At 41.5% G+C, this 22,673-nt stretch overlaps 3 protein-coding genes and 2 non-coding genes across 13 annotated transcripts in view; 2 read left to right on the forward strand and 3 right to left on the reverse strand.

Moving 5' to 3' along the window:
• The window catches only part of pde7a (phosphodiesterase 7A), a 22,970-nt gene extending 17,701 nt beyond the window's left edge, over window positions 1-5,269 (reverse strand). For 4 of the 8 annotated variants that reach the window (XM_042224010.1, XM_042223952.1, XM_042223916.1 and 1 more), the window contains exons 1-2: window positions 4,099-5,269; window positions 998-1,028 (exon numbers count right to left, since the gene is read on the reverse strand). In XM_042224010.1, coding sequence (XP_042079944.1) covers window positions 998-1,028; window positions 4,099-4,181 — 114 coding nt within the window. In that variant the 5' untranslated portion in view covers window positions 4,182-5,269. The remainder of the gene's footprint in view (window positions 1-997; window positions 1,029-4,098) is intronic. The other 4 variants (XM_042223970.1, XM_014337028.2, XM_005912198.3 and 1 more) reach the window with 2 other exon arrangements.
• Window positions 5,270-13,505: 8,236 nt separating this feature from the next.
• On the reverse strand, window positions 13,506-13,591 carry trnay-gua. Its single transcript is given in 2 exon segments — window positions 13,506-13,541; window positions 13,555-13,591. It is a non-coding gene; the product is annotated as a tRNA-Tyr (tRNA).
• Window positions 13,592-14,023: 432 nt separating this feature from the next.
• Window positions 14,024-14,096, forward strand: trnaa-agc. The gene has a single exon. It is a non-coding gene; the product is annotated as a tRNA-Ala (tRNA).
• Window positions 14,097-14,479: 383 nt separating this feature from the next.
• Window positions 14,480-19,751, forward strand: trim55b (tripartite motif containing 55b). Its single transcript, XM_005912194.3, has 8 exons — window positions 14,480-15,059; window positions 15,302-15,471; window positions 16,742-16,919; window positions 17,070-17,165; window positions 17,811-18,044; window positions 18,157-18,179; window positions 18,566-18,690; window positions 18,786-19,751. Exons 1-8 carry the CDS (start codon window positions 14,940-14,942, stop codon window positions 18,956-18,958), a joined length of 1,119 nt encoding a protein of 372 aa, XP_005912256.1. The 5' UTR covers window positions 14,480-14,939; the 3' UTR covers window positions 18,959-19,751.
• A 957-nt stretch (window positions 19,752-20,708) lies between these two features.
• Window positions 20,709-22,374, reverse strand: crhb (corticotropin releasing hormone b). Of its 2 annotated transcripts, XM_005912196.1 has the most exons (2): window positions 22,167-22,374; window positions 20,709-21,594 (listed from the first exon to the last, which is right to left on the reverse strand). In XM_005912196.1, exon 2 carries the CDS (start codon window positions 21,572-21,574, stop codon window positions 21,071-21,073), a length of 504 nt encoding a protein of 167 aa, XP_005912258.1. In that variant the 5' UTR covers window positions 21,575-21,594; window positions 22,167-22,374; the 3' UTR covers window positions 20,709-21,070. The 2 variants fall into 2 exon arrangements, with proteins under 2 accessions (XP_005912258.1, NP_001274333.1); NM_001287404.1 differs by lacking the exon at window positions 22,167-22,374 and having other exon boundaries at window positions 20,709-21,578.
• Window positions 22,375-22,673: the final 299 nt, after the last annotated feature.

Consider the following 22,673-nt stretch of genomic DNA (forward strand, 5'->3'; position numbering starts at 1 on the left):
TGTGTGTGTAATATATATTTTAGCCACTACATACACTAAAACCCTGGATAGAGTCTACCTGCTGGAAGAGTGTTTTATGAGTACTGTGTCCACTGTTAGTTTTTGCAGCTGCAGTTAGTTTTTGCGAGACGCCCGCTGCTTTGGAGGAGAGGCCTGGGGTGAATTGGCCTGATATCTTGGCCAGCAAATGATGACGAGTGTAGCAGTGAGCAGTGTTACAAGGCGGCCTGCCTGTCAAGCAGTCATATATCCACAATCAGTGATTTTTTATTGTTATTTAACTTTTAACTAGTCGCCAAGTGTGTCATAAATTCCTTTTTTTTTTTTTTTTTTTTTTAAACACCGAGTGCTTAAAAGGGCCTTATATACACGCATACTGTAAGTCTACGCTGCACAGGAATTTCATTCATCTCAAACATCATCCCCAGGCTCTAATTGCCTCTCGGGGCCAACTTCATGCCCCGTCCCTCCTTAGAGCCTTCTGAGGAAAACAAACAAAACCCAGGTCACCAACCAGCGCGATCTGTCTGAGGTTTGAAACCAGTAGCACTGAGAAATAGACTCCCTTCCTGTATAGGCTCATACGTCAATAAAGCCACAGTAAATAAGAATAAAAATCAAGCAGCGCTGATGTTGTGGCTGTCGAAGTGCGTAGCCACACTCTCGTGGCCGACAGCACTCGACGCTGCAGCACAAAAACAGATCAGTCACGTGATAAGAGGGGGCCCCTTGCAGAGACAGGGAGACAAACAGAAAGGGTGAGGAGTGTGTATGGTTGAATGAAGACAGGGTGCAATATTTGGCTCCTCTTTATTAATCAGCGGGTTAATAAACACCCGCAATCCCCCGCCTTCTTATCGGCAAGCAGCACAGTACATTCCAGCTCAACTGTGTGAATTCAGCGTGAAAAGTTTTGGCGGCGCAGGGGTTAAATGTTTTTGTGAAAGGTTGTGAAACACCAGGCTCAGAGTCTGAACGGCTCCTTCAGCATTCTTACCACATCCTGAAACGACGTCAATCTGATGGCACTGCACAGGAGGAAAAAAAACCAACCAAAAAAAACCTTATCGGTTCAGTTAAAATCAACAAAGTAACTCCCACAAAAAAAAAAAAAAAAAAAGCACGGCACTGTATTCCCTTATCGACCTCTCCACAGAAACACCCACAGCAGCAATGAAACAAGCAGTGCCAGCCTCCACCCTTATGCACGGGCTTCTCATCATCATCATCATCTCCTCTTGTGCGTAAACATCTCAAATGAGGAGCCAATCTTGGGTCAGCAGCCACTACAGCACTGATGATATCTCTCACTGTGATATGACGAACTGATAGCAGATCAGTTCTCCCAGTCTAAAGCTGCGTTCCTCCCTTTATCACCAAAAATCATCGCACTGCTCAGGCTTCATCAATACTCCGTATTTGTTTATTGACCCCCTTTTATCTCCGCAGGATCTTTCTTTCTGAAAGTTTAAAGCCTTATCGCAACCGTGTGACCGTGCGTTACTGGCAGCAGCTCACGACAGCCAAACAAAAAGATGAGAAACTCTCGTTCCCACTCTGTGCATCATCTCTTAATATGAGATGTATGTAATAACACAAGTAACATACTGTCAAGCTGTGTGCAAATGCATTTGTGCTTTGTAGTTTAGATGAGAACCACATGACTCTTTGCAGCGTCCTCCTCTTGGTCCTTTCATTTTGCATCAACCTAATCTGACTTATTCGTGTCTTTGGTTCTCTCTTTTTCCAAGAGAAGCCAATGCGACGCCATATTCCAGGAAAATTCTAATTCATCTTTCACCCCACTTTTGGGATTTGATCAACTTACAACACCCATTGTGCTAAAGACAATGGAGGCATTGTAATGGATAAATGGGCCCCGTTTATTTAATGCCGTTGCTGTTTTCAACGCCTCTTCAACGGCATATTTACACCCAATCATAACAATTCCACAGTCACAGAGTGACATATTCTTCAGAGACTCCGACCCTACTCTTTCGTCCACTGTTTACGAGAGGAAATGTCTTCATCGGCGAGGGAAGGGGAGGGGTGCATCGGAGAAAGAGAAAGAAAAAGAGGGAGCTTGTGAGTGAGCGGAACAAGATAGCCAGAGAAAAGAAAAGGGACTGAGACTTCGACCATCTGTGAGCCTGGCAGCAAGCCAAACCACTGCCCACAGAGCTGAGGCCCATGCCTAACTGCCTCTTTCTGCAATGGTAGTCCAGCCCCGCTTCCACAAACAACAGGCCTGTGGAACCACACACAAAAACACAGCAGCCACCAAGGACAAATGCACCCTTATGGTCATAAATAGGGCCCAAAAAACAATATTTGTAGAAGTGTAATTGCTTGGTGACAAAGGCTGAGTGACACTGCCGTATGCAAGCATGTTCACCCAATTCTGCCGATGTTCACAAGGGATAAAGACAAATGACTACAACGTAGGCTGGTCTCAATGTTGTCTGCAGTGTTTGTAAGCCTTCTCCAGTCCAGTTTCATGGGAAATGATTTTAACACTAAACAGTGCACTTTTTATGACAAAGAAGCAAAGGCTGTGAAGGCAGACCGGCCGAACTGAGAGATCAACGTGAGCAGGAGACAGAACGGCTTCACGGATTCTGTTTGTACATAAAAGGAACAATGCAGCATTATACTTATATTGATTTCCTTATAAGGATTTAGGATTTCCCCCAAGGAATTCTCCTTTGGCCTATGGTCCAGAAACCACCATTGTGCAAGGCCAGTTTGAGGATGTTGAATTGGTTTTATGAAAAGCCTCCTGACTGACTCAGAGAGAGATGTTTGCACAGTGTGTTCAGAGAGTGTTATTGAGTGACCACATGGTCCAGCCAACTTATCCAAGATTGCATGATATTGGTCACCAAAGGACAAACACTAATGACCCAGTGAGAAAAAAAAAGAAAAAAAAGAGTGCTGACAACAGGCCTATGAATCGGTCTTTGAAGGGGCTGCCTGTGAGGATGGATGTAGGCTCAAAGCAGAGACACACATGGGTGGATATGTGGAGCAGGGTCCTGTACAAAGAACTAATGGATGGCCCATTGAAGAGGACGCTCACGTAGTCATAGACAGTTGCTTAATGCTCAGTTAATGGGCTGAGAGGTGCCGTGCAACACCGTGGGAGTTTCTGTTCACAAGCAACTAGCAGGATGTGACCCCAACGGCACGAGAATACACTCCGCTGCTACTTTTGTCAAGAAACACTGAATCAATAGTAACGATGCTTCCCTTTTTAAAAGGAGCGACACCGTGGAGAAGGGACTTCATTGACTGGTGACATGACGTGCAGCTTTTTGTTGTGAGCTGGCATTGCAGGCACATGCCTTGATTAAACTAGTGCGCTGGACAAAGGCCAAAGAGATGGTACCATTACCTCAGACACGTGCTCAAATGTGGTTCAGCGATTGGCTAATGTATTCAAAATGCACTGTGCTGCCTGCCAGTGTCTGTGTGTACATGGCAGTCAAGCAGAACATGACCCCCGCTTTGTGCCCTACACACACACAGGCTGTTTTGAGAAGCAAGAGGAATAAACAAAAGGTAGGCTCACCAGAGGGACATGTTCAAGAATTCAACACTCTGAGAAAGTAGGAAGTTCAAGCATGACTCAATGATTTAAGCTCTCCTCCCAGCATGTTAACATAAATAACTGTGTGGCACGTTCCCTCTGACTCCCAGGAGTGAGCTGGTACACCTCAGCATCATGGTTCTGAGGAAGGCTACAAAGTTTAAGCTGAAGAGGCCTTTATCAGGGGGAAACATACACAAATGTAAAGTTGGCTTTGGGTGATGACTTGCTGTGTGTCTTAGGCTCTTGAAGATAAGAATATACAGTATGCCTCTGATGGAGAGCTCTCGCAGTGTGTGTGTGTGTGTGTGTGTGTGTGAGAGAGAGAAATGGGGCCTAAATATCCAGCAACCACCTGCAAGATTCCTGTGGATTATTTAAATGGTTTCTGAAAATGATGTGGGTTTTAAGACGCATGTGCCCCCCCCCTCCCCAAAAAAATAAATAAAAATAAAATAAAATAATCGAGCCCACTGTGATCAGATGATAGGAAATGATACGTGTTTTACCTGTGACAGCTGTCTTGGATCAGGAGCCCCGAAGAGAGAAGAGCTGGAGCTGAAACTAATGGCTCCCCTTCGGCTGAGGACATGCTTGGGAACCGGCCTGTCTAGAGGCAAAACCGGCAGCTGATAACATACTTCCATTGAATAGTCAGGGCTGAATCCGGATCAAAAATATAGGAAAAAAAATGAAATATTTAATGGGAAAAAAGACAGCAGATGCAATGCGGAAAAAAGCAGATGAGTGATTAACTAGAAAATCTGCCGGGGCAAGAAATAAAAGAAAAAGAAAAAAAAAATCTTTCACTATTGTGGAAACGATCTGATATCGAGCTGCAAAGTATTTCTGTTCATCATGAGCGACTTAAAACTTGTGCAGATCGCCTTCATTGATGCTGTGTCTCATCTACCTCCAGTTTTACCCCCTTTGGTGTCATTCTGTCAGATTTAAAAAATAATGATAACAGTAATAAATCATGCTGCTGTTGCATTTGCCTCTTTCCTTCTCATTTTACTCAAATCCGGGCCCACGGACGACGAGACCTTCTTGCCATTTTCTGGGTCTTTATGAAATTGCTTCCTCATTTTCAAAGCAGAAAAAACCGTCCGCTCGCTTGGCTTTCGTGGCGCTCGCAGATCCGCATATCACGTATCCCGGCGTGTAAACAAAAGGCACGACCACTTCCAAAAAATGTCATCAACATATCATGTTGTATGCTACGCCGGCGGACGAAGTGAGGCAGCTCCAGGATGTGAGAGCTCGTCGGTCGTTGGCCCGGAGGACGAGGAGGAGGAGGAGGAGAAGGAGGAAGGGGGGGAGGCTTTCTCTCATTCACACTTTATACCGCCGGCGAGATTTTATCAACACGTAGGGCTTCTCCGTCTTTTTATCTGGAGCTGCATGATGAAGGAGCAATTGTCTAAATTCGCCGCTGACCGTAAAGCACTAAGTGTCTGGCTCAGAGAGGGGAACCCCGATGCTCATTTCACTCACTGCGACTCCGCTGGGTGTAAAGGAAACGTAGCGACGCGCACTGCAAATCTGGCAACCCTCTCAAAAAATAATAATAATAAAAAACAAAAAAATTTAATACCCTACGCGGTGTTTTTTTTCACTACGACTACCTACCTATCGTCCTACACATTAGCCTACTTTACGCTTTAAGAGCGCACACCACCTGCCAGAGATGGTGCTGTTGGAGCGAGCAGAGGGGAAAAAACCGCCCCTGTTTTAGCTCGACCAATGGTGTGAAAGCAGCTGCTCCAAGCTACACGTCGATTGGACAGTGACGCTTAGACGGTATAGAAGGACAGCTATGATTAGCTGTGAGGCCAGGGCAATCCCAAGACCTATATGAGCAGTCGTTTGCAGACGGCGTGGACTTTCTCAAGGGTATTCCTCCACAACGGGGCTTGCCCTGCAGCGGTCGACATCATTGCCTGTGATTACCTTCCTCTCATGAGTCATACTACTCTGGAGCTGAGACTTACCGGGAGTTTAAAATGCAGCCTAAGAACAGCTGCAAAACCTTCATCTTTTGTTAAAGAGTGGCCATATATGAGTGCATGTGTTGACTGCGAGACAAAAGGAAATTCAGTACAAAAGGATGACTTTGAGTTGAGTGTTTTACTGTCCGCGTGCATTGTTTGGACCTTCCGTCTACCCCAGATATCTCTAACACACTTGGCAATTCATTATCTTTCACTATACAGTGTAGCTGCAATTACTCAAATCAACCCCTAAGTGAAAAATTACTACATTCACATTTTCACTCGAGGTTTCTCCGCCATGCCCGTGTGCTCGGGGACAATGGGTGTGCCATGGCAACAGCCAGGCCCAGTGCCAGTGTATGTATAATCCCCTCCATCCCCCATTTTCACGCTCCTGAATGGTCTGAATGCAGTTCCCCACAGCCGTACCCCCCACAAAGAGAGGTCCTGGCATCTTTTCCAGGCAACTAAGGCAACACTGCAAAAACACAACAACAAATGTGTCATAGACAGTAGCAGGAGACGATGGAGTAGCAGAATACCTAACTCAAGCACAGCTATCCCATTATCTAAGGGTTGGGGTTTTATTTTCAGATCATTTCCTTTGTGTTTAACACTACTAAAGGAAACTATAGGGCTCAGTAGCAATACACAATAAGAGTTACTCTTAAATTTTATATATGTTCATCTAAAAGAGTCATCATACACCAGGGTACATTTGTGTTTTCCAGGGGATATGTCAAGATTAGAAAAGACTCACTATAGTGAAAGGCTGGCCTAAAAGTATCAGATATTCAGCATTCAATTAAATGGTAAAATATCTGTAGCTACTTGTTGGCTAAATGTTGTAGATGGTTAGATTAATTGTAATGATAAAAGCAAGGGGATATCTTTTTATATAAATATGGAAATGGATTTTAAAAAGTTGAAAAAGCCATCCATCTTATTAGCTGCTTATCCAGTTCAGTGGGCAGACTTGAGCCTATTTATTTATAGTTTATAGTTCATTTAAACAACAGAAGTTGTTTAAATGAGCTATAAACCCAGTTTCAAAACCCATCAAAAGCTGAAAGGTGTGTTTTTATTCTATTAAATGATTATTGTAGAATCGCAGGGATCATTAAAATGTGTTTAGAATTTGCAAACTTATGCTGACTCATGCCATAAATCTCGATACACTGCTCACCCCTACATACACTGCCTTTATATGTTAAAAGCATCAGTATTGGTATTGCTATTGGCAATACTGGCAATACAATATTTACTTAGTATCGGATGGATACTGCAGTATCCCCATACCGCTAGTATTCATGGTGGTACTGGAGCTGATCTGATAGTGCAGGTACCTCTGGGAAATAACACAAAAAAGGTAGGAAACACAAATGTGCTTGTTTTCAGAGGATTTGTTTGGAGGAATAAGAAAATAAGTGAAATTTCTATTTAAATATTCTGGGCTTTTGTTTTCAAAGCAAATTTGGCCTTTGCAAACCCAGGCAGATGATTAACAAAGTAATATTGTGAAGAGTTCATGGAACACCTCGTGGCTGAGAATACATTCACAAAAGTTTTTAATGTGACATTTCACGTGTAAATGTCTAAAATAACACTCCTTGCTTTTTTAAAAAATACCCGCCGCTGCAAACACTACAGAGATGGCCAGCCACAAATAGGCTGTACTGTTTTTAAGTGCACGTTTCTGAAACTGCTTAATCTAGCATGTGACGGTGTCAGTGGCACATCACACATGCGAGCACACGACGGCACACGCTTTACCCCTACTGCTTTAAATATACATCTTGGAAAGCTTTTTCATTAATTAATTCGCTCCTCGGCCATCTTTTTTTTTTGCCACACTCACACAAAAACTACCACACACCATGCATGGTGTTATATACTAGCACTGAGCATCAGTCTCAGGAGTTTTAATAAAACAGGTAAGGTGCAAACCTGCAAATTCCCTTCGGTGCCACAAGTGCAGTGTCTGCTTTTGAGAACCTCCAACACTCCACTCCCTGAGGACAATGTACCACGGTATCCCTAATTAATAATCTTCTACTATACTGCAAGAATCACTGGAGTCATTTTATTTTCCTTTACTGGCAGTTTTTCTTTCCTCTATAGGTCTCTTTGAAAAGCAGGTTCATTATGTGCACACACAAACACAAAAACATAAAGAAACTGCGGATTTCTGATAGATGCTTATGATGCTCATATGTAATTTTAATGCTCATCCTCTGGATTGTATTTATGATCAGGTTAAAACTGAAGAAATGAACAGCATGCTTTTTAAAATGTATCGCTGTATGTATCTGGAGCCATCTTGTGGTAAAAAAAGGGCCATTACAATGACAGTGTGCTTTTAGATTTAAAACAAAAAAATAAAAATGATGTTCATTTAAACGAAAGAGCATCTCAAACATAATATAAAAATATAAAATAGAATATCTGGTTACTGCTACCAGCTTTCTGAATGTTGCATATCTTCTACAAATACCGCAAAATCTTTCAATATGACAAGCTAATACAAAGATCACACAAACATAGCTCACCTAATTAAACATTTATGCTTTATGTGGAAAAGAATATGTCGAGATGAATACTACAAACTACATAAAACGATCATTTCAATTGTTTTAAACCGAGGCCCGAATGTTTCCCAATCGCCTCATCTCTCGTTTCCATCTACGCTGTGCACAATATATCTAATTAAAAAAAGAGTGTGAATCACAAGGTGTAACAGCATAATTGTGACTGCAGTGTCTGTGCTGTGCTGACGTCTGCAATGATGTCAATATGCAGCTGTGAAACATGCTGGACATACCCTGTTTTCTTTCTGCCACTAGATAGCACCCTTTTACTGTGTTGAAGGCCTGCACAAGTTACAGTGACAGCTCCGTAGTACAAGTACAGTACGATACAGTATTATCCTTTTTTGGTAACCATTAAGAGTTGAATTGTTTATTTATTTAAATGTGTAAAAACTGATTTATTATACAAATGTTATTAAGCAATTGGATCAAAACTCAACAATTAACAGATTAGATGTAACACTGACATTCATTGTCTGGCACAGGTGGAGATAAAATATTAGCCAACAACTGCAAGGTTCTCTGCTTCTCCCCTCTCTAACTGTGCTGTCTAAGAAATTACCTTGTAAGTTATTTGGCCATAAGGCTGGTATTTTGCACAACAAAAACTTGATTTGTTAACTGGCAAGTGGGTAGTCTCAAATACTTTAATACTGTGTCTGCCTCTGCATTAAAAACTACAAAATGACCTTTGCACCTTGCACCTCTGTTTCCCCCTCATTAAGGTCTCAGCACAGAAGTTAAGAAAGAAGTTATTGATCAAGCTCCTTCTGTAACGATGCATGAATAATTACCTCAATGACAGAATGAATATTCACAATAATCCCACTATACTGTGTTCATGCTTTACCCTTAGTCTAAACCAGATACCTCCTGATATTTGAACAATCAGCTACCAGCTGTTAAAATCACCCGGCTTCACTATCCTATGAAACAAAGCTTTAAAGGACTGCACTGTTCATGGTTTACAGGCTGTGAGGTTTAAACCAGGCTGAGACAAGCACTTGAATGCTGAGTGCATCTCAGTTTCCCATGACCATGCGGTGCAGCGGTGCTTGTTAAAACAGGCTGACGTCTCTTTTACGTCACCGCACGGCAGAGGATGTTACATAAAGTTAGGAGTGAAAATCAGGCTGATTGATTTCATCTTTCCTCTAATCAAGTGGCTTTATCGAATAGGATGTTAGACATTTATATGTGAGTGAGAGTTATCGCATCTCGTTCATCTGTTTATCCATCTCCCAGAAAGAGTGTGGCACATTTTTACTCTAACTCCATTTTCATTTTCATTTAGTTCAGTTCAGTTTTATTGAACTGATCACAACAGCAGTCGCTTCAAGAAGCTTTATATTGTAATGTAGAATAACAGAGTTAAAATCCCAACAATCAAACACTCCTCAAGAGCAAACACTTGGCGATAGTGGAAAGAAAAAACTCCCTTTTAACAGGAAGAAACCTCCAGCAGTACCAGGCGCAGGGAGGGGCAGCTATCTGCCACGCGTTGGGTGTGAGCAGAAGAAGACGGGACAAAAGACACACTGTGGAAGAGAGCAGGGGAGTAATAATAAGTAGTTAAATGAGGAGTGGTGTGTGTGTGTGAGGACACAAAGAGTGTGAAGAAGAAACACTAAGCATAACTAAGGAAGGATTCAGGATCACCCGGTCCAGCTCAATCAATTTGTGGATGACAGGATTGGGATTTTTCCGCTCTAAAACATTGTAGGTTGACATGTTTTGTTACACAACTGAGCCAAGTTGTGCAATTTTGAGCCATATTATACAACAGCATGAAAGGTGCATTTTAAATGAGATCTTAACACAGATGTTAGTGGCCTGTATAGGGGACGGACTCTAAAGCCAAAGATAATGTGGCTACTGGAAAAATGCTGACTGAGCCTTTTTTTCAGAGTCACTCTTTGAGTTTTGTGGGTTGTTTTGAGTATTTTTAAGTAATTTAGCATGGCTGGAAAGTGACTCGGTGAGTTTGTGTCTTGATCACAAATGACACAAATGACGTGATCTCCACATAATGAGATCGCGTCTAAGTTGAGTCAAGCCTGACCTTTACTTATATTGTCATGGATCCCAGTCTGTAATTTTTCCATTAATCCCTCTAACAAACAAAAAATATAAAGAAATATTAAAACATTTTCATAGCTTAAATGATCTGTATTCATTTACACACTACTACTTGTGTTTTGAAGGTATGGTCAAAAATAACTTCTAAATATATACACAGCAATGAAGTACTAGAAAACGTTTCTATTTATTACGATTAAAACAAGTAAGCTATATCTACAAAGTGTGACAATATTCCATTATTCCCAATTAGATTTTCATGATATTGTTCATTTAAAAGAAACAGAATAAGGTACTGTACTGCGCTCTTGATCTGCAGACCAGAAGCTATTAAAGTCCGACAGGCACAGGTGAACCTGGAAGCAAATACCAAAAAGTAGAGGCACGCCTCCTCACTGCTAACCTTAAAGGTCACTGCATGTTGAAGGTTCCTGCTCATTTATTCATATGATAGGGGATTGCTTACTTTTACAATGAAGTAACTCTTATATTATCCAAACTCTTGGCTGTAACAGTACACAGGACTGCATGTAGTTTTCTTTTATAACTTATCATCACTGTGCATCTGGAAACGCCAGAGAAAAGATCTATTAGCTGGGATAACTAAGAGGACTCACTAAAAATGTAATCAGGGTAATCACCGAGCACTGGATCTTCTATTTCTTGGAGAAAATAAATGTGAATGCTGCTGCTAAATCAACTATAAATATTTGGTGTACAGCTGCTGTATCTCTTTGTATGTAACCCCAGTATGACCTCAGCAGCACTGCTCATAGTATCACAGTATCATAAACAGGCCTGCGTTATCATTTTGTTCTTTTGCAACATTAACACAGTGACGGCAAATCCTCGAAACTGCCCAGAGTATCACTAGTTCAGACCTGAACTATCTAGAAGTTGCATAAATGGATAAAGATCTGACCTTGCTTTTTTTTTTATTTAACTACATCCTTGGCATTTAAAAATAATGTGAAGCCTAGCTGATGGTGTCTGTGTTCATTTCAGATGGAATACCTTTTAAGTCTTGCTAATTACTGTTCGACGTTAATATTTCTTCATCCCAAGCGAATCCGCGGTGAATTACTGCTACCTTTAAAATTACTATTCATTCTAGGGTATGATCATACTTTTTCTGACCCAAAGACTCTCAGCTCAGTGGATGATTTAGGACAGATATGGAGATGAAGAAGAAATGGACATTATCTGGAATTGCTCGCAGAGAGTTTTTAAATCACAGGCACTGACTGCTTGCCATCTGCGTGAATACAATATGACTTCCACCTAACTGAAATATTCATACAAGTGAACAGATGGCATCCTTTGCTCTGCTCCCTTTTCTGGTCCCTTATACACTTTCATCTTGCTTATGAGTTTGTAGACATCTTATGTGTGGGGTTATGTGTGAGCGCAGGTGTATTTCATGGCCTTGGCAGTGCATGCAGACCTTTTTCACGATTCACGCAAAGCACCGCTTACCAACGCCGAGCGAAAGAGGGGAACAGGAGTTTCACACTGTGCTCTTTAAATTAGCAGCTTTTAGCCTCAAAGGCAGCACTGTCTGGCATTCATATTGGCCTTTCATCTCCAAGTAATCTCCACACTGCTCTTAATTTGTCAATCTTTGTTGGATTTTTACTAACAGGCGCTGCAATATTATGAGTCAGATAGTAATGGCTGAAAAATTATGAATTCACTTCAATCACAAAGACATAACCCAGAACATCTTCTTAATTGATCTCATTTGAATTCACTTTTATCTAAATGGTGAGCATCTGAGCAGCCTGTGCTTGTCGCTAATGAATATGTAATCATGCTAGTTCAGCCTTTTTAGAGGTTACTGATTAAAACTGAATAAAGTGGTGTGCCCACAGCATCACAAAATGACTAAAAACTTCAGTTGTAGTACATCACAGTGAAAAAACACATCAACAGAAAGGAAAACTGGGTGAGACACACATGAAAAGCTAAATGACAAAAATTACTAAGAGCGGTGTTTTACATTTACATAGACTTGCAAATCACAAGAGATGGGAACTTTACTATTTGAATGTGTATATTTCTCATCCTTTTCCCCATTTTATTATTATTTTTTCACCTTTTTTCTCATTTCTTAAAGTTGATTCCTAACCTGCAAACCCCGGAGGGGACACTAAATGAAACAAAGAGACAAATTAGAGAGTGTGAGAGAGACATTCATTCATTTTCAGTATTGACATCTGTCTAAAATGTTTAAATATGACTCATTGATTCTGCATGAAAAGCACTGTGTGCACATCCATGTGGCTTTATATAAAAGGAAAAGAGGTGCGAGGAAGGCAGATGTCATATTGTATGAGTCAGATGAAAAGAAAAAAGAAAAAGATGAGGTATGCTTAAATGGGTCAGAAGCTTCCACTATGAGGATCCTGCTACGTTCGCTTTGACATTGAGTTTCTAATTAAAGAGTATGTAAATATTTTTTGTATAGGTCAAATGTTTTGAAAAAGTGCATCTTTAATTGCTTCGTTTGCGTGGGACATTTAGACGTGACAAATATTTGGAAATAAAGTGAGGAACTCATACAGATTCATGAAGATGAGCACTCCATTAGCAGAGGACAGGGGTTTTAATTTGTAATTGAAATAATGAGAATCAGTGGACAGAGGAATAACAATCGTGCAACAGCACAGAAATAAACAAAGGCGCTTTATTCGTGTGTGACGCTTGCCACAGTCCTCCACACAACTGTTAATTACGGTCTCTGAGTCATCCATCTGAATGTGTTCGCAGCACCTTTATAAGTCATTTCACAGTCAAACAAAGTGATAAAGTCTGTTTTCATCATGAGTGGAGAGATAATCAAACACTAAACAATCACTTTTAAATTCCCTTTTTGAACAGAGTGCTTGCAGGTGTGATCATTTCTTATTTAACATGCACAGCAGATTTGCAGGATATGCTGTGTATTTGTGCTGACTAGACCATCACTGCAGGCAGTGCAGTGCCAAACATTTTCAAGCTCACTTCTATCTTTCATCCACCCAAAAAATCTACTTGATTCTGTGGGAAAGTTTAAGAAAATCATCAAATCTGTTTTTATGGATTAGCATTTATTTTTAGAAAAATACATTAACTGCCAATACTAGCCATTTTTTTCAACATCTGAAATATGCATTTTCATTAAAAGAAATGATTAGAGAAGCTTCATAGAACAGCAATTCTTAGCAAATTTGTAAAAGCGCTCAGAATTTCAGGTGGGGGAAAAAAAATACTCTCTCCTTCGAGCCGGAGTCGAACCAGCGACCTAAGGATGTCTGGGAAACCACTACAGTCCTCCGCTCTACCAACTGAGCTATCGAAGGGAGCTGACGACTACAGCTAACCCATGGGTATTTATAAGATCGGCTCGTAAAAGGCTTTATGCTCTGCTTCCGCGTAAAGTCACAAATATGGCGGACGCCCTGTTCGGTTAACGTGTTTTCGGGAAATTTGCATTCGCTACTGTTTTCCACTTGAGCTAAATGGTTGTGTGTAAGAGTTTCCCCACATATCTCAAGTAACTTGGTGTCCCCCAAAGGAACTTTAACATTGCAAGCCTTTCAATAACTTAGCAGCTATTAAACCCTGTTATTATTCATATTCGTTAGAGCTAACCTAGACAGCTTAATAATGCTACCTTACCGCACTGTATTTCGGCATGATACGCGAAATATATCAAACACTGCACCGCAAGATTGGACCGACTACGTATCTCACGAGCAATAAATACACAAACAACGAGTGACTTCCGTACCGGGGAATTAGCTCAAATGGTAGAGCGCTCGCTTAGCATGCGAGAGGTAGCGGGATCGATGCCCGCATTCTCCAATAACATTTTCATTCAATATAAGGCCTTTAACATGCTAACAAACACCAAAATGTTTTAACTGAATTGTTCTTTTCTGTTTTTTAAAATAGTAGCAGTTATCACCTACATTTAAGGATGCGGTGAATACACCCAATGTTATGGTTGTCGTCCTTATGCTGTTCTCTAAGTGTAAATACCCATGTGCAAAAAACGCTTAACACATGCCATAGTTTGTTTAATGCTAGATATAATCACGATCACTCCTTTAATTAGGAACTTAGCCAGCGAACCTATTATTGTAACAAACCTCTCCTGTGCGCTGTTATCTTCCGTCTAACGTAATGGTCTGTTCCAAACTTTGACGGAAGTCACATTCGATAGCTTCCTGCTGCTAAGTTAACATTAATGCAAAGCTGGCACTTGATTGGCAACATGGTAAAAAGGTGTCGAGAACTACGTGTTTTCAGTAGAGATTTTCAGATGCTATCAATAATTTTAGATCTAAAAGTCACATGGGTCATATGATTGCATCTCTTGCTAAATCACTCGCCCCCACCCTATGAAACGCATAGCTACATTGCACCCAGCGTAGAAGAGGCTGGGGATGGGCTGCTGTTCAGCACTGCCCTACTTAGTTTCAAATATGGACAAGGCAAAAATGGCAACCTTAGACGTGACAGCAGTAGCTGCTAAAAACAGAACTGACACAGAGGAGATAGGAGTCTACACCCTCTAGGACAAACATAACAGGCCTACTACTTAGCCTGAAGCTGGGCCTATGATAGACTGCTTTTAGAAAGGACTTCATACTAAACTTTTCAGACTTTTTAAGTTGTTTAGTTGTGTTTGAAATCGTTGACACCATGGACAACTTGGAGAAACAGCTGATTTGTCCAATATGCCTGGAAATGTTTACAAAGCCTGTGGTCATCCTACCCTGCCAGCACAACCTGTGCAGAAAATGTGCCAATGATGTTTTCCAGGTAAGCTATTGAATGGCTCAAATTGGTAATTATTTATAAAGTTGGTCTGAATTTTCACATATCAAAGACCCAAATAGTGACATAAATTTAGCACCCATAGGCTCTGTTTACAAACATGTGGACTGAATGTTAATGATGGTGGTTTGAAGTTTGTGTTATGGACTGTTAATCCCCTGGATTAATATTTCATAACTGCCGAGTGAAACAATGTAATTATTCAGAGCTTCACTTGTTGTTTACAGGCTTCAAACCCGTACCTTCCAACAAGAAGCGGCTCGTTGACCTCTGGTGGCCGTTTCCGATGCCCGTCCTGCAGACACGAGGTGATTCTGGACAGGCATGGTGTTTACGGCCTGCAGAGGAACCTGTTGGTTGAGAATATCATTGACATGTTCAAACAAGAATCCAGCAGGTGAGACAGATCAGACATTTGTCAAAATAACAGAAAATGAAAAGAATTCTTCATGTCTGACAGGAGGATGTTTTCATTTGTGAAACTGCAGTAAAGTATAGTAGCAGGAAGTGAAACACTGGCTTCTGAGTCAGAGATCTGCAGTGGGTGAGAGGGCATTTCTACTTGCAGTAGTCATCCACACAGATTTTTTATCCAGCAGATGACTGAAAGGCTTGTATGACATGATATCCAGAACACTTCTTGCTGTTGTGACATTATTTCATTACAATTATCCTGAGTAGAGTTTATAGGATGACCGAGATGCTTCTTCAGTTCTGAAACCAAAACGTAGAGAGTGCCAGGTATTTAAACCCTAATGGGGATTTCCCCTTAAGAGGAGATCGTTGCCTGACTAGTAGTCATGTCCATCATCACACGAGCCAAACTGGGAAGAAAGGAGTGGGTCGTTACCACCTGAGGCTTCAGATGAAATCACTGCGAGATCTTGCGTGAGACCACATTATGTGACCCGTTGAGTTCACCCGCTGCAACGTGTGAGTGGGTTATGAGCCGCGTGGGAAACGGATCTCGAGACTACATTGTAGGTGGTTGACAGTTGGTGTTGTTAATGATCCGTCATTGTCTTTTAAACCATCTCCTCGGTCTAAAATGTAAACATTCGCATCCCCCAAAGAGTGACCTTTATCCTTAAAAACAAGCAAGTGTAAGGTTTTGGAACCACCTACTCAAAGTCAGGACCTTAAACAGGTTGTTCGTGCTCAAAAAACCCCTTTAAATGTGTTTGAATTAAAGCAATTCTGCAAAGAAGAGCAGGCCAAAATTCCTCTACGGTGATGTGAAAGACTCATTGTCAGATATCGCCAAAAGCTTTACAATTACTTTTTCACACAGGGCAGGTGCATTTGGATAAACTTTTCACTTAAAAAATGAAATCATTATTTAAAAACTGAATTTTTTATTTACTTGGGTTATCTTTGTCTGATGGTGTGACGTATAAACTTAAGAAATAAGGAAGGGGGGAAAACTTTTAAGCTATATAAACATGAATCATGTATGCTTGCTCCCAGCAATGATGATGACCTATTGATTACAGTGCTGGCAGTGCATGTGAATGGCAGGGCACACCTGATGGGTCATCGATAAGCTGTTGAGATGCCGAGATGTGTAACAGTGACATTATCAAACTGACACTGCATGTCACATCAGTATGCAGTCAAACTGTGCAGCATCACAGGACACTACCGCTGTTTTCATCGCACCTCAACAGCAGCAAACCAGCACCAGAGAAAAAGGAAGAAACGCCCATGTGTGATATTCACGAGGACGAAAAGATCAACATTTACTGCGTGACCCACGGTGTGCCCACATGCTCCATGTGCAAGGTGTTTGGAGCCCACAAAGACTGCGAGGTGGCTCCTCTCAGCAGCATCTATCAGACGAAGAAGGTGAGGCCCGAGATGCTTACAAAGGCTACGAATACTGTCAGCCATGGTGATGTGTTTTTTACAGTTTCATCATGAAGTATATCACAGTATAATCATAGATTTGCCCCAGATTTGATTCTGTAGTCATGCTGTCGTGTCCTTGCCCCCTAGACGGAGCTGAGTGACGGGATTGCCATGGTGGTTGGTAACAACGACAGGATGCAGGGCATCATTAGTCAGCTAGAGGAAGCCTGTCGTGCCATAGAGGTCAGTGTCCGACTGCTGCAGTGCCTGGCCGCTCACTCACGCAGCAAGCCTCACTCCGTGCACACACTAATGCACCTGCACAGACGACCAAACTGATGTAATGTGTCCTTGTCACGGCCACTCTTTCTGCTTTTATCCATCTGCGAGATTTAGACAGAGAGGCAGTAAGAGGAAAATAAATGTTTTGGTTCCACGGACTGCTTTAATCTCCCCTTTTCATATTTTCTCCTACGCTGGGTCCACATACACAAGTTAGAGCACCCTATTCTGCCTTCGACCCACTTCCACGGACAATAAAACGAGCAGTGTAATTGATAGGGCGAGAACAGGCAGCTTTCTTATGGTTCACGTGCCACAGTTGGACATAGTAGAGAGGAAGCTGGAGTGACTCCAGTCCCCTGTGTGTCACTGCTGTGGCGTCATGCACATGGCACCAACTGAACGGAAGGAATTTTGCAGTGTTTAGACATCCGAAGAATGAAAACAACAACTAATTACCGCATTTTCTCTCATTTTGAAATTCTAATGTACTTCGAAACTGAATTGCCTACATTTCCCACCCAGAACTCATTAATAAAGAATGGACCTGCAGAATTTACAATCTTTCCCTGTGGGTGCTTTCTTCACTTGTTCACGCACGTACAGGAGAACAGTCGGAGACAGAAGACTCTGGTTTGTGAAAAGTTTGACCACCTGTACTCTATCCTGGAGGAGAAAAAGAGGGAGATGAGTCAGAAGGTGACAGGCGAACAGGAAGAGAAGGTAAACTATATCCGGGGCCTGACAAGGAAATATGGAGACCATCTGGAGGAGAGCTGTAAAATCTTGGAGATGGGGATCCAGACTATGGATGAGCCAGAAATGGCTTTATTCCTGCAGGTCAGAGCTGCTACCACATGGGGTTTAAATTTGACATAATTTTAGCCAATTCATAAAAGTTTATCAGTATTTTATGTGCATGTTCAGTTGAACTCTCCCTTGTGTCTTTCAGAACACAAAGCCTCTCCTCAAAAAGTAAGTATGCTGTTTGTTTTTCAATAATAATAATTGCACTGGTAAGAGGATGAAGGGGTTTTGCAAAAAAGAGAGAGACTACACCGCCAGTGTAAAAGTCAAAATCCTTTCTAGCTAATGTTTTTTAATCACTCTGATGAATGAGTACATCTGCACTTACACATAAAACCACAACTCTAATAGAGCAAGGTCACACCTTCCCTCTGGTAGCTGTGGAAAATAATCCTGTGAAATGTTGCAAATCACTATATTCTGCTGTGGCATCCTGAAATAACTTGCCGAACGTGCTAAACATCACAGATTGAATATATTTAAGACGTGTTACCATGACTTTGTGAGGCAACATTTAGTCCTGTGAATATCCTAAATGAGACTTATGTGCTCAGGATTGAAGAGGCATCCAGTGCAGCGCACCTGGATAAAGTAGAGCTTGGCTACGAGAGTATGGATCACTACAAAGTCGACTTCAAGAAAGAGGGCAAGGCCCTGCGGAGCATCGACTTCATCCAAGGTAAAGGAACAGAGATCGCGGCTTTAATTTGCTTCACACCCCTCAGTGTTGTAGTTCTCTAACCTTCATCCTTTTTTGCCTTAATTCTCACACAGATGACGAAGATGAGGATGAAGAAGATGAGGCTGCAGGAGCCGGTGCTGAGGAAGGAGAAGGATCACAAACTGTTCCTGGAGGTGCTGTTTCAGCCACCTCTGCCCAGCCTTCTGCACCCCCACAGCAGATGAGCTCCTCCCCCAGCGCACCCACGAGCACTCCCTCAACTTAGCTGTCAGCCATCGGCCCTGACAACACCTAAACCAGAAGCAGGATTGATTGTTGCTCCTAAATGTTGACCTCAGGTCAGCTGTGATACATTTTTAGCCACGAGGGGAACCTAATCTGTGTATGTAGATCTTAAGAAAGGCAGTGATGTTTTACTTCTGCCTCTTTTGTTGCGATTGGTCTATCACAGCATTCGGACTGATTTAATCTCTTTTTCTCTTATTAAAAAAACATGCTTTAGTTCCTCCTTTTCATTTTGAACATGCTTAATGACAGAGGGACTTTGACTGTCATTCAGCTCTTTGCAGAATTCAGATGTACTCAAATATTTTTTTTATGTGGTTGACCTTTTGAGACTTGCTCCTTAAACTCCATCATTAAAAAAACATAATAGGAGAGCCGCTGGTTCTCCTCCCTGTTGTATACTTCTTGATGACTGATATAACTCTGTGAGTAATGTAGCAGAGTGATAAAATGAGCACTGTGACATTTCAGTATTTCCTACATCGGGCTGCTTGCGTTATGTTTAATATTCTTCATTGTAATGTGGCACAGGTATTATTTCCCATGATGATATATATGATACATGCATATTATATACATTAAAAATGATTTGACTAAATACCATCAGCATACTTTTTCACATCGCTATTTGACACTAGATGTAAAAAACCAGTTTTGTTTCTTCATAATGCCTTCTCTCTCCCTCCCTCTTCGTCTTTCCACACTCCTATTGGCATATTTCCGTGGAAGGAAATCCAGCTCAATGCGTGAGTGCCTTTTTTTGGCTTGTTCAGACATTTTTAACATCCTTCTCCACTGCATGATCAGGATAACACTCCTGCATATACATATGAGACCACAGTGAGCAAATATGAGTGCTCCCATATTTTTAGACCAAAGCAAATAATTTGCTGACCTGCGATGGCCTCACGTTGCTGTAACTCCACCGCTCAGGTAGTCCACCATTCAACGACCATCTGTTATTTTACACCGTGTCTCGGTGAGTTGGATCCTTTACAAACGGGCTCAATCCCACACTAAGCCTCGAGATGCTTCGCGGGCCAAAAAGAATAGGATGACTCACACCCACGGCTCTTGTTTAGCGTAGCCTGACACTGGGGGTCAAGAATCAGCGTTCACATACACACGCTCACACATAAACACACACACACAGTGTCTTTGACACTAATTAGCTATCAGTGGTGCATCTTTGAGCTAAGCGTGGTTGCCTCTTGCTGGTATAATGAGAATTGCCTCTTGAGGATTAAGGGTTTAGAAGAAGAACGCTGTATGAATGTTCACTGCGCTGAAGGGTTGTTCAGATTTTTGGCAAAGTACTGCAGTTAGAGCTTTTTTTGTGTGTGTCTGTGTTAGACAGAAGGCATGAACTGGCTCCAGAGCAATGCCATGGTTAGACCTATGCAATTCTTTGCACTGAGTTAGGCAAACCTTTACCAGTCAGCATTTATAGGCAAGACTCGAGATTCTGTGGCCATTTGTGCACTCTTAAAGTTGTTATTTACTTTTTTTTTCAAAGTTTCTTTAATGTGGGACTACAAATCCATGTGTTAAAAGTCATTAGAAAAGTGCGTTTTAATCAGATTACTAGTCAAAGTTAATGGGACTATTTATTTTTATTGGCGTTAGTGTTAACTAATATGTAAGGATATCCACAGAGAAATGTAAGCATTGCTTTTATTTTTTTTTTATTAAAAATATAGATATAAGACGTTCTGTTGCACAACAGAAAATGACTGGTTGCACATAAGTTTATTAACAAACATAAATTTCATAAATACAGTGATTCATAATCTAAAACAAAATGCCAATTTTGTGAATGCAATTCATGTCTTAGACGAAAGTATTTCATCTCAAATATGAAGAACGGCATATCTCTACAGATCTGACACCAACATTGAAATGGCAAGGTACAATCGGCTCATTATAAGTCAAGCCCGTTTATGCTCCATAGTTTGAGGTTAAAGCTATAAACAATAAAGTGATAAAGCAGCACTATATTGTACAGAGCATGTTTTGTGCTGATGGCAAAAATGCACAACAGAAGGAGTAAAAGAAAAAGAAAGGGAAGGGAGATCTTTGGCGGGCTGGGAAATCATTTCCCGAAGAGCTCCATCATTCTTCTGTTATTCTGCGCTTGCTGAGCCAGCTGTTCCGCCCTGGACATCTCCATCATCTCCCGGAGCAGATGGAAGGTCAGATCCAGGGATATTGGCGGGTCCTCGGACCTTCTTCCCCTCTCCATCGAGTCGTCCCCGCGGTCTCCGAAGCCGCTTATGAGCGCCCTGATGTTCCCAACTTTACCCTGTAAAAGACGCCGCGTCAGCTGGAGTTGCAAAGCTCTGTTGAAGATGGAAGGTGATCCGCCGGGATACATGGACGTTGATGGGAAAGAGTTCGAGTCCCCGTTGCCCAGTCGGATGAAATACTCCTCCCCAAGCCTCTCCAGAATCGGGCCGGATTGCAGCTGCTGGGAGTTTTGGGTTTGTAGAGCTGGGACGCGCAGAGTACTGCCAGGGCTCTCAATAGCCCGACATTCGTAGCGCGGTAAGAAGGCAACTAGCAGAATCACGGCGGTACCGAATAAATTGAGCTTCATGTCAGGATTTCAACAGGAATCTGGGAAGAAAAAGAAATACATTGGGTTATTTAATTTTGGCACGCTCGTTTTTGTTTTGTTTTTTTGCTGTGGCGCGAGATGTGCCGCGTAAAAAGGCAATTACGCACGTAAAAGAGACGTTGCAATAATGTAACGGGCAAATTATAACTATTGCTGCCGCAGTTTATTTTTATTATTGTAAGATATTTTGCGATCTGTTGCCACCTGTTATTAGTAAGGAGACTATATATTGTACAACTGATCTGCGATGTGGAATATTTACGCGTAAAGGAAGCTCGAAGATTAGAATGAGGAATTATTGTCTTCTATCATTATACTTAGTCCATCCCCAAAAATGAAATCAGAAATGAGAATAGAAACGTATCAGCAAAGCCAAAAATCCACTTTATCATCTACAAATCCACTTTATCATCTACAAATACAGTTTTTTAATGTTTGCTGTGAAGCACAAAGAAGTCTTTAATTAAGCAAAGTCGCATTGAGCTGTGCTTGGGAAAAGAATAACAAAAATGCTAAAAGAGGGAAAAATACGAATTCAAAATGTGGGTAAAATTAATGAAACTTTTCTTACCTTCAGGCTTTAGAGGTGGTCCGCTACAGCCGTGTAGGTTGCCAGGTAGTTGGCGAGATGCCGCCCTCCTTCACTTCACTTTGAGGAATCAAGTATATAGTTACTTAAAGGATAGATGCTGAATGGACTTATATAGCCACCCTCACTATAAGTGTCGCGCTCCAAGCTGAGATTGAGTCTGCGCGTTCTTGCATGGGTGTAACGTGAATGGACGCCTCTGACAAAGTGCTTTAGTTTAGATGAGATGAGTCATAAGTGAGTGCGCGCGCACGTGCACGAGCGTCTACCTCGGTGTTTTCAGAATAGGCCTATAGGTGACACACCTGCCGGCATTTTCACTTGAGTTTGTTAGTTGAAAAATAATTCCAAGGGTTTTGGACTCCATGTGGCAAATAATCAGAAGTTAAAAAGTAATATTTAGACGAGATAAGTCTGGAACTATGTTTTTTCTTCTTATCAGTCACTGCTCATTTTCATCATGTGTCTTATAAAAGACAAAGGGAAAAA

The sequence above is a fragment of the Haplochromis burtoni genome, unplaced genomic scaffold (assembly GCF_018398535.1).
Source record: "Haplochromis burtoni strain Fernald_Lab_line unplaced genomic scaffold, NCSU_Asbu1 Contig_1, whole genome shotgun sequence".
In the NCBI taxonomy this organism is placed as follows: domain Eukaryota; kingdom Metazoa; phylum Chordata; class Actinopteri; order Cichliformes; family Cichlidae; genus Haplochromis; species Haplochromis burtoni.

What these genes read in the sequence shown, in the direction of transcription:
- trim55b (XM_005912194.3), top strand. Translation starts at nt 14,940, where the DNA reads ATGGACAACTTGGAGAAACAGCTGATTTGTCCAATATGCCTGGAAATG. An exon ending in TTCAAACAAGAATCCAGCAG is followed by an intron (nt 15,472 to 16,741) that starts GTGAGACAGATC and finishes GCACCTCAACAG; the next exon opens with CAGCAAACCAGCACCAGAGA. An exon ending in ACAAAGCCTCTCCTCAAAAA is followed by an intron (nt 18,180 to 18,565) that starts GTAAGTATGCTG and finishes TTATGTGCTCAG; the next exon opens with GATTGAAGAGGCATCCAGTG.
- crhb (XM_005912196.1), bottom strand. Translation starts at nt 21,574, where the DNA reads ATGAAGCTCAATTTATTCGGTACCGCCGTGATTCTGCTAGTTGCCTTC.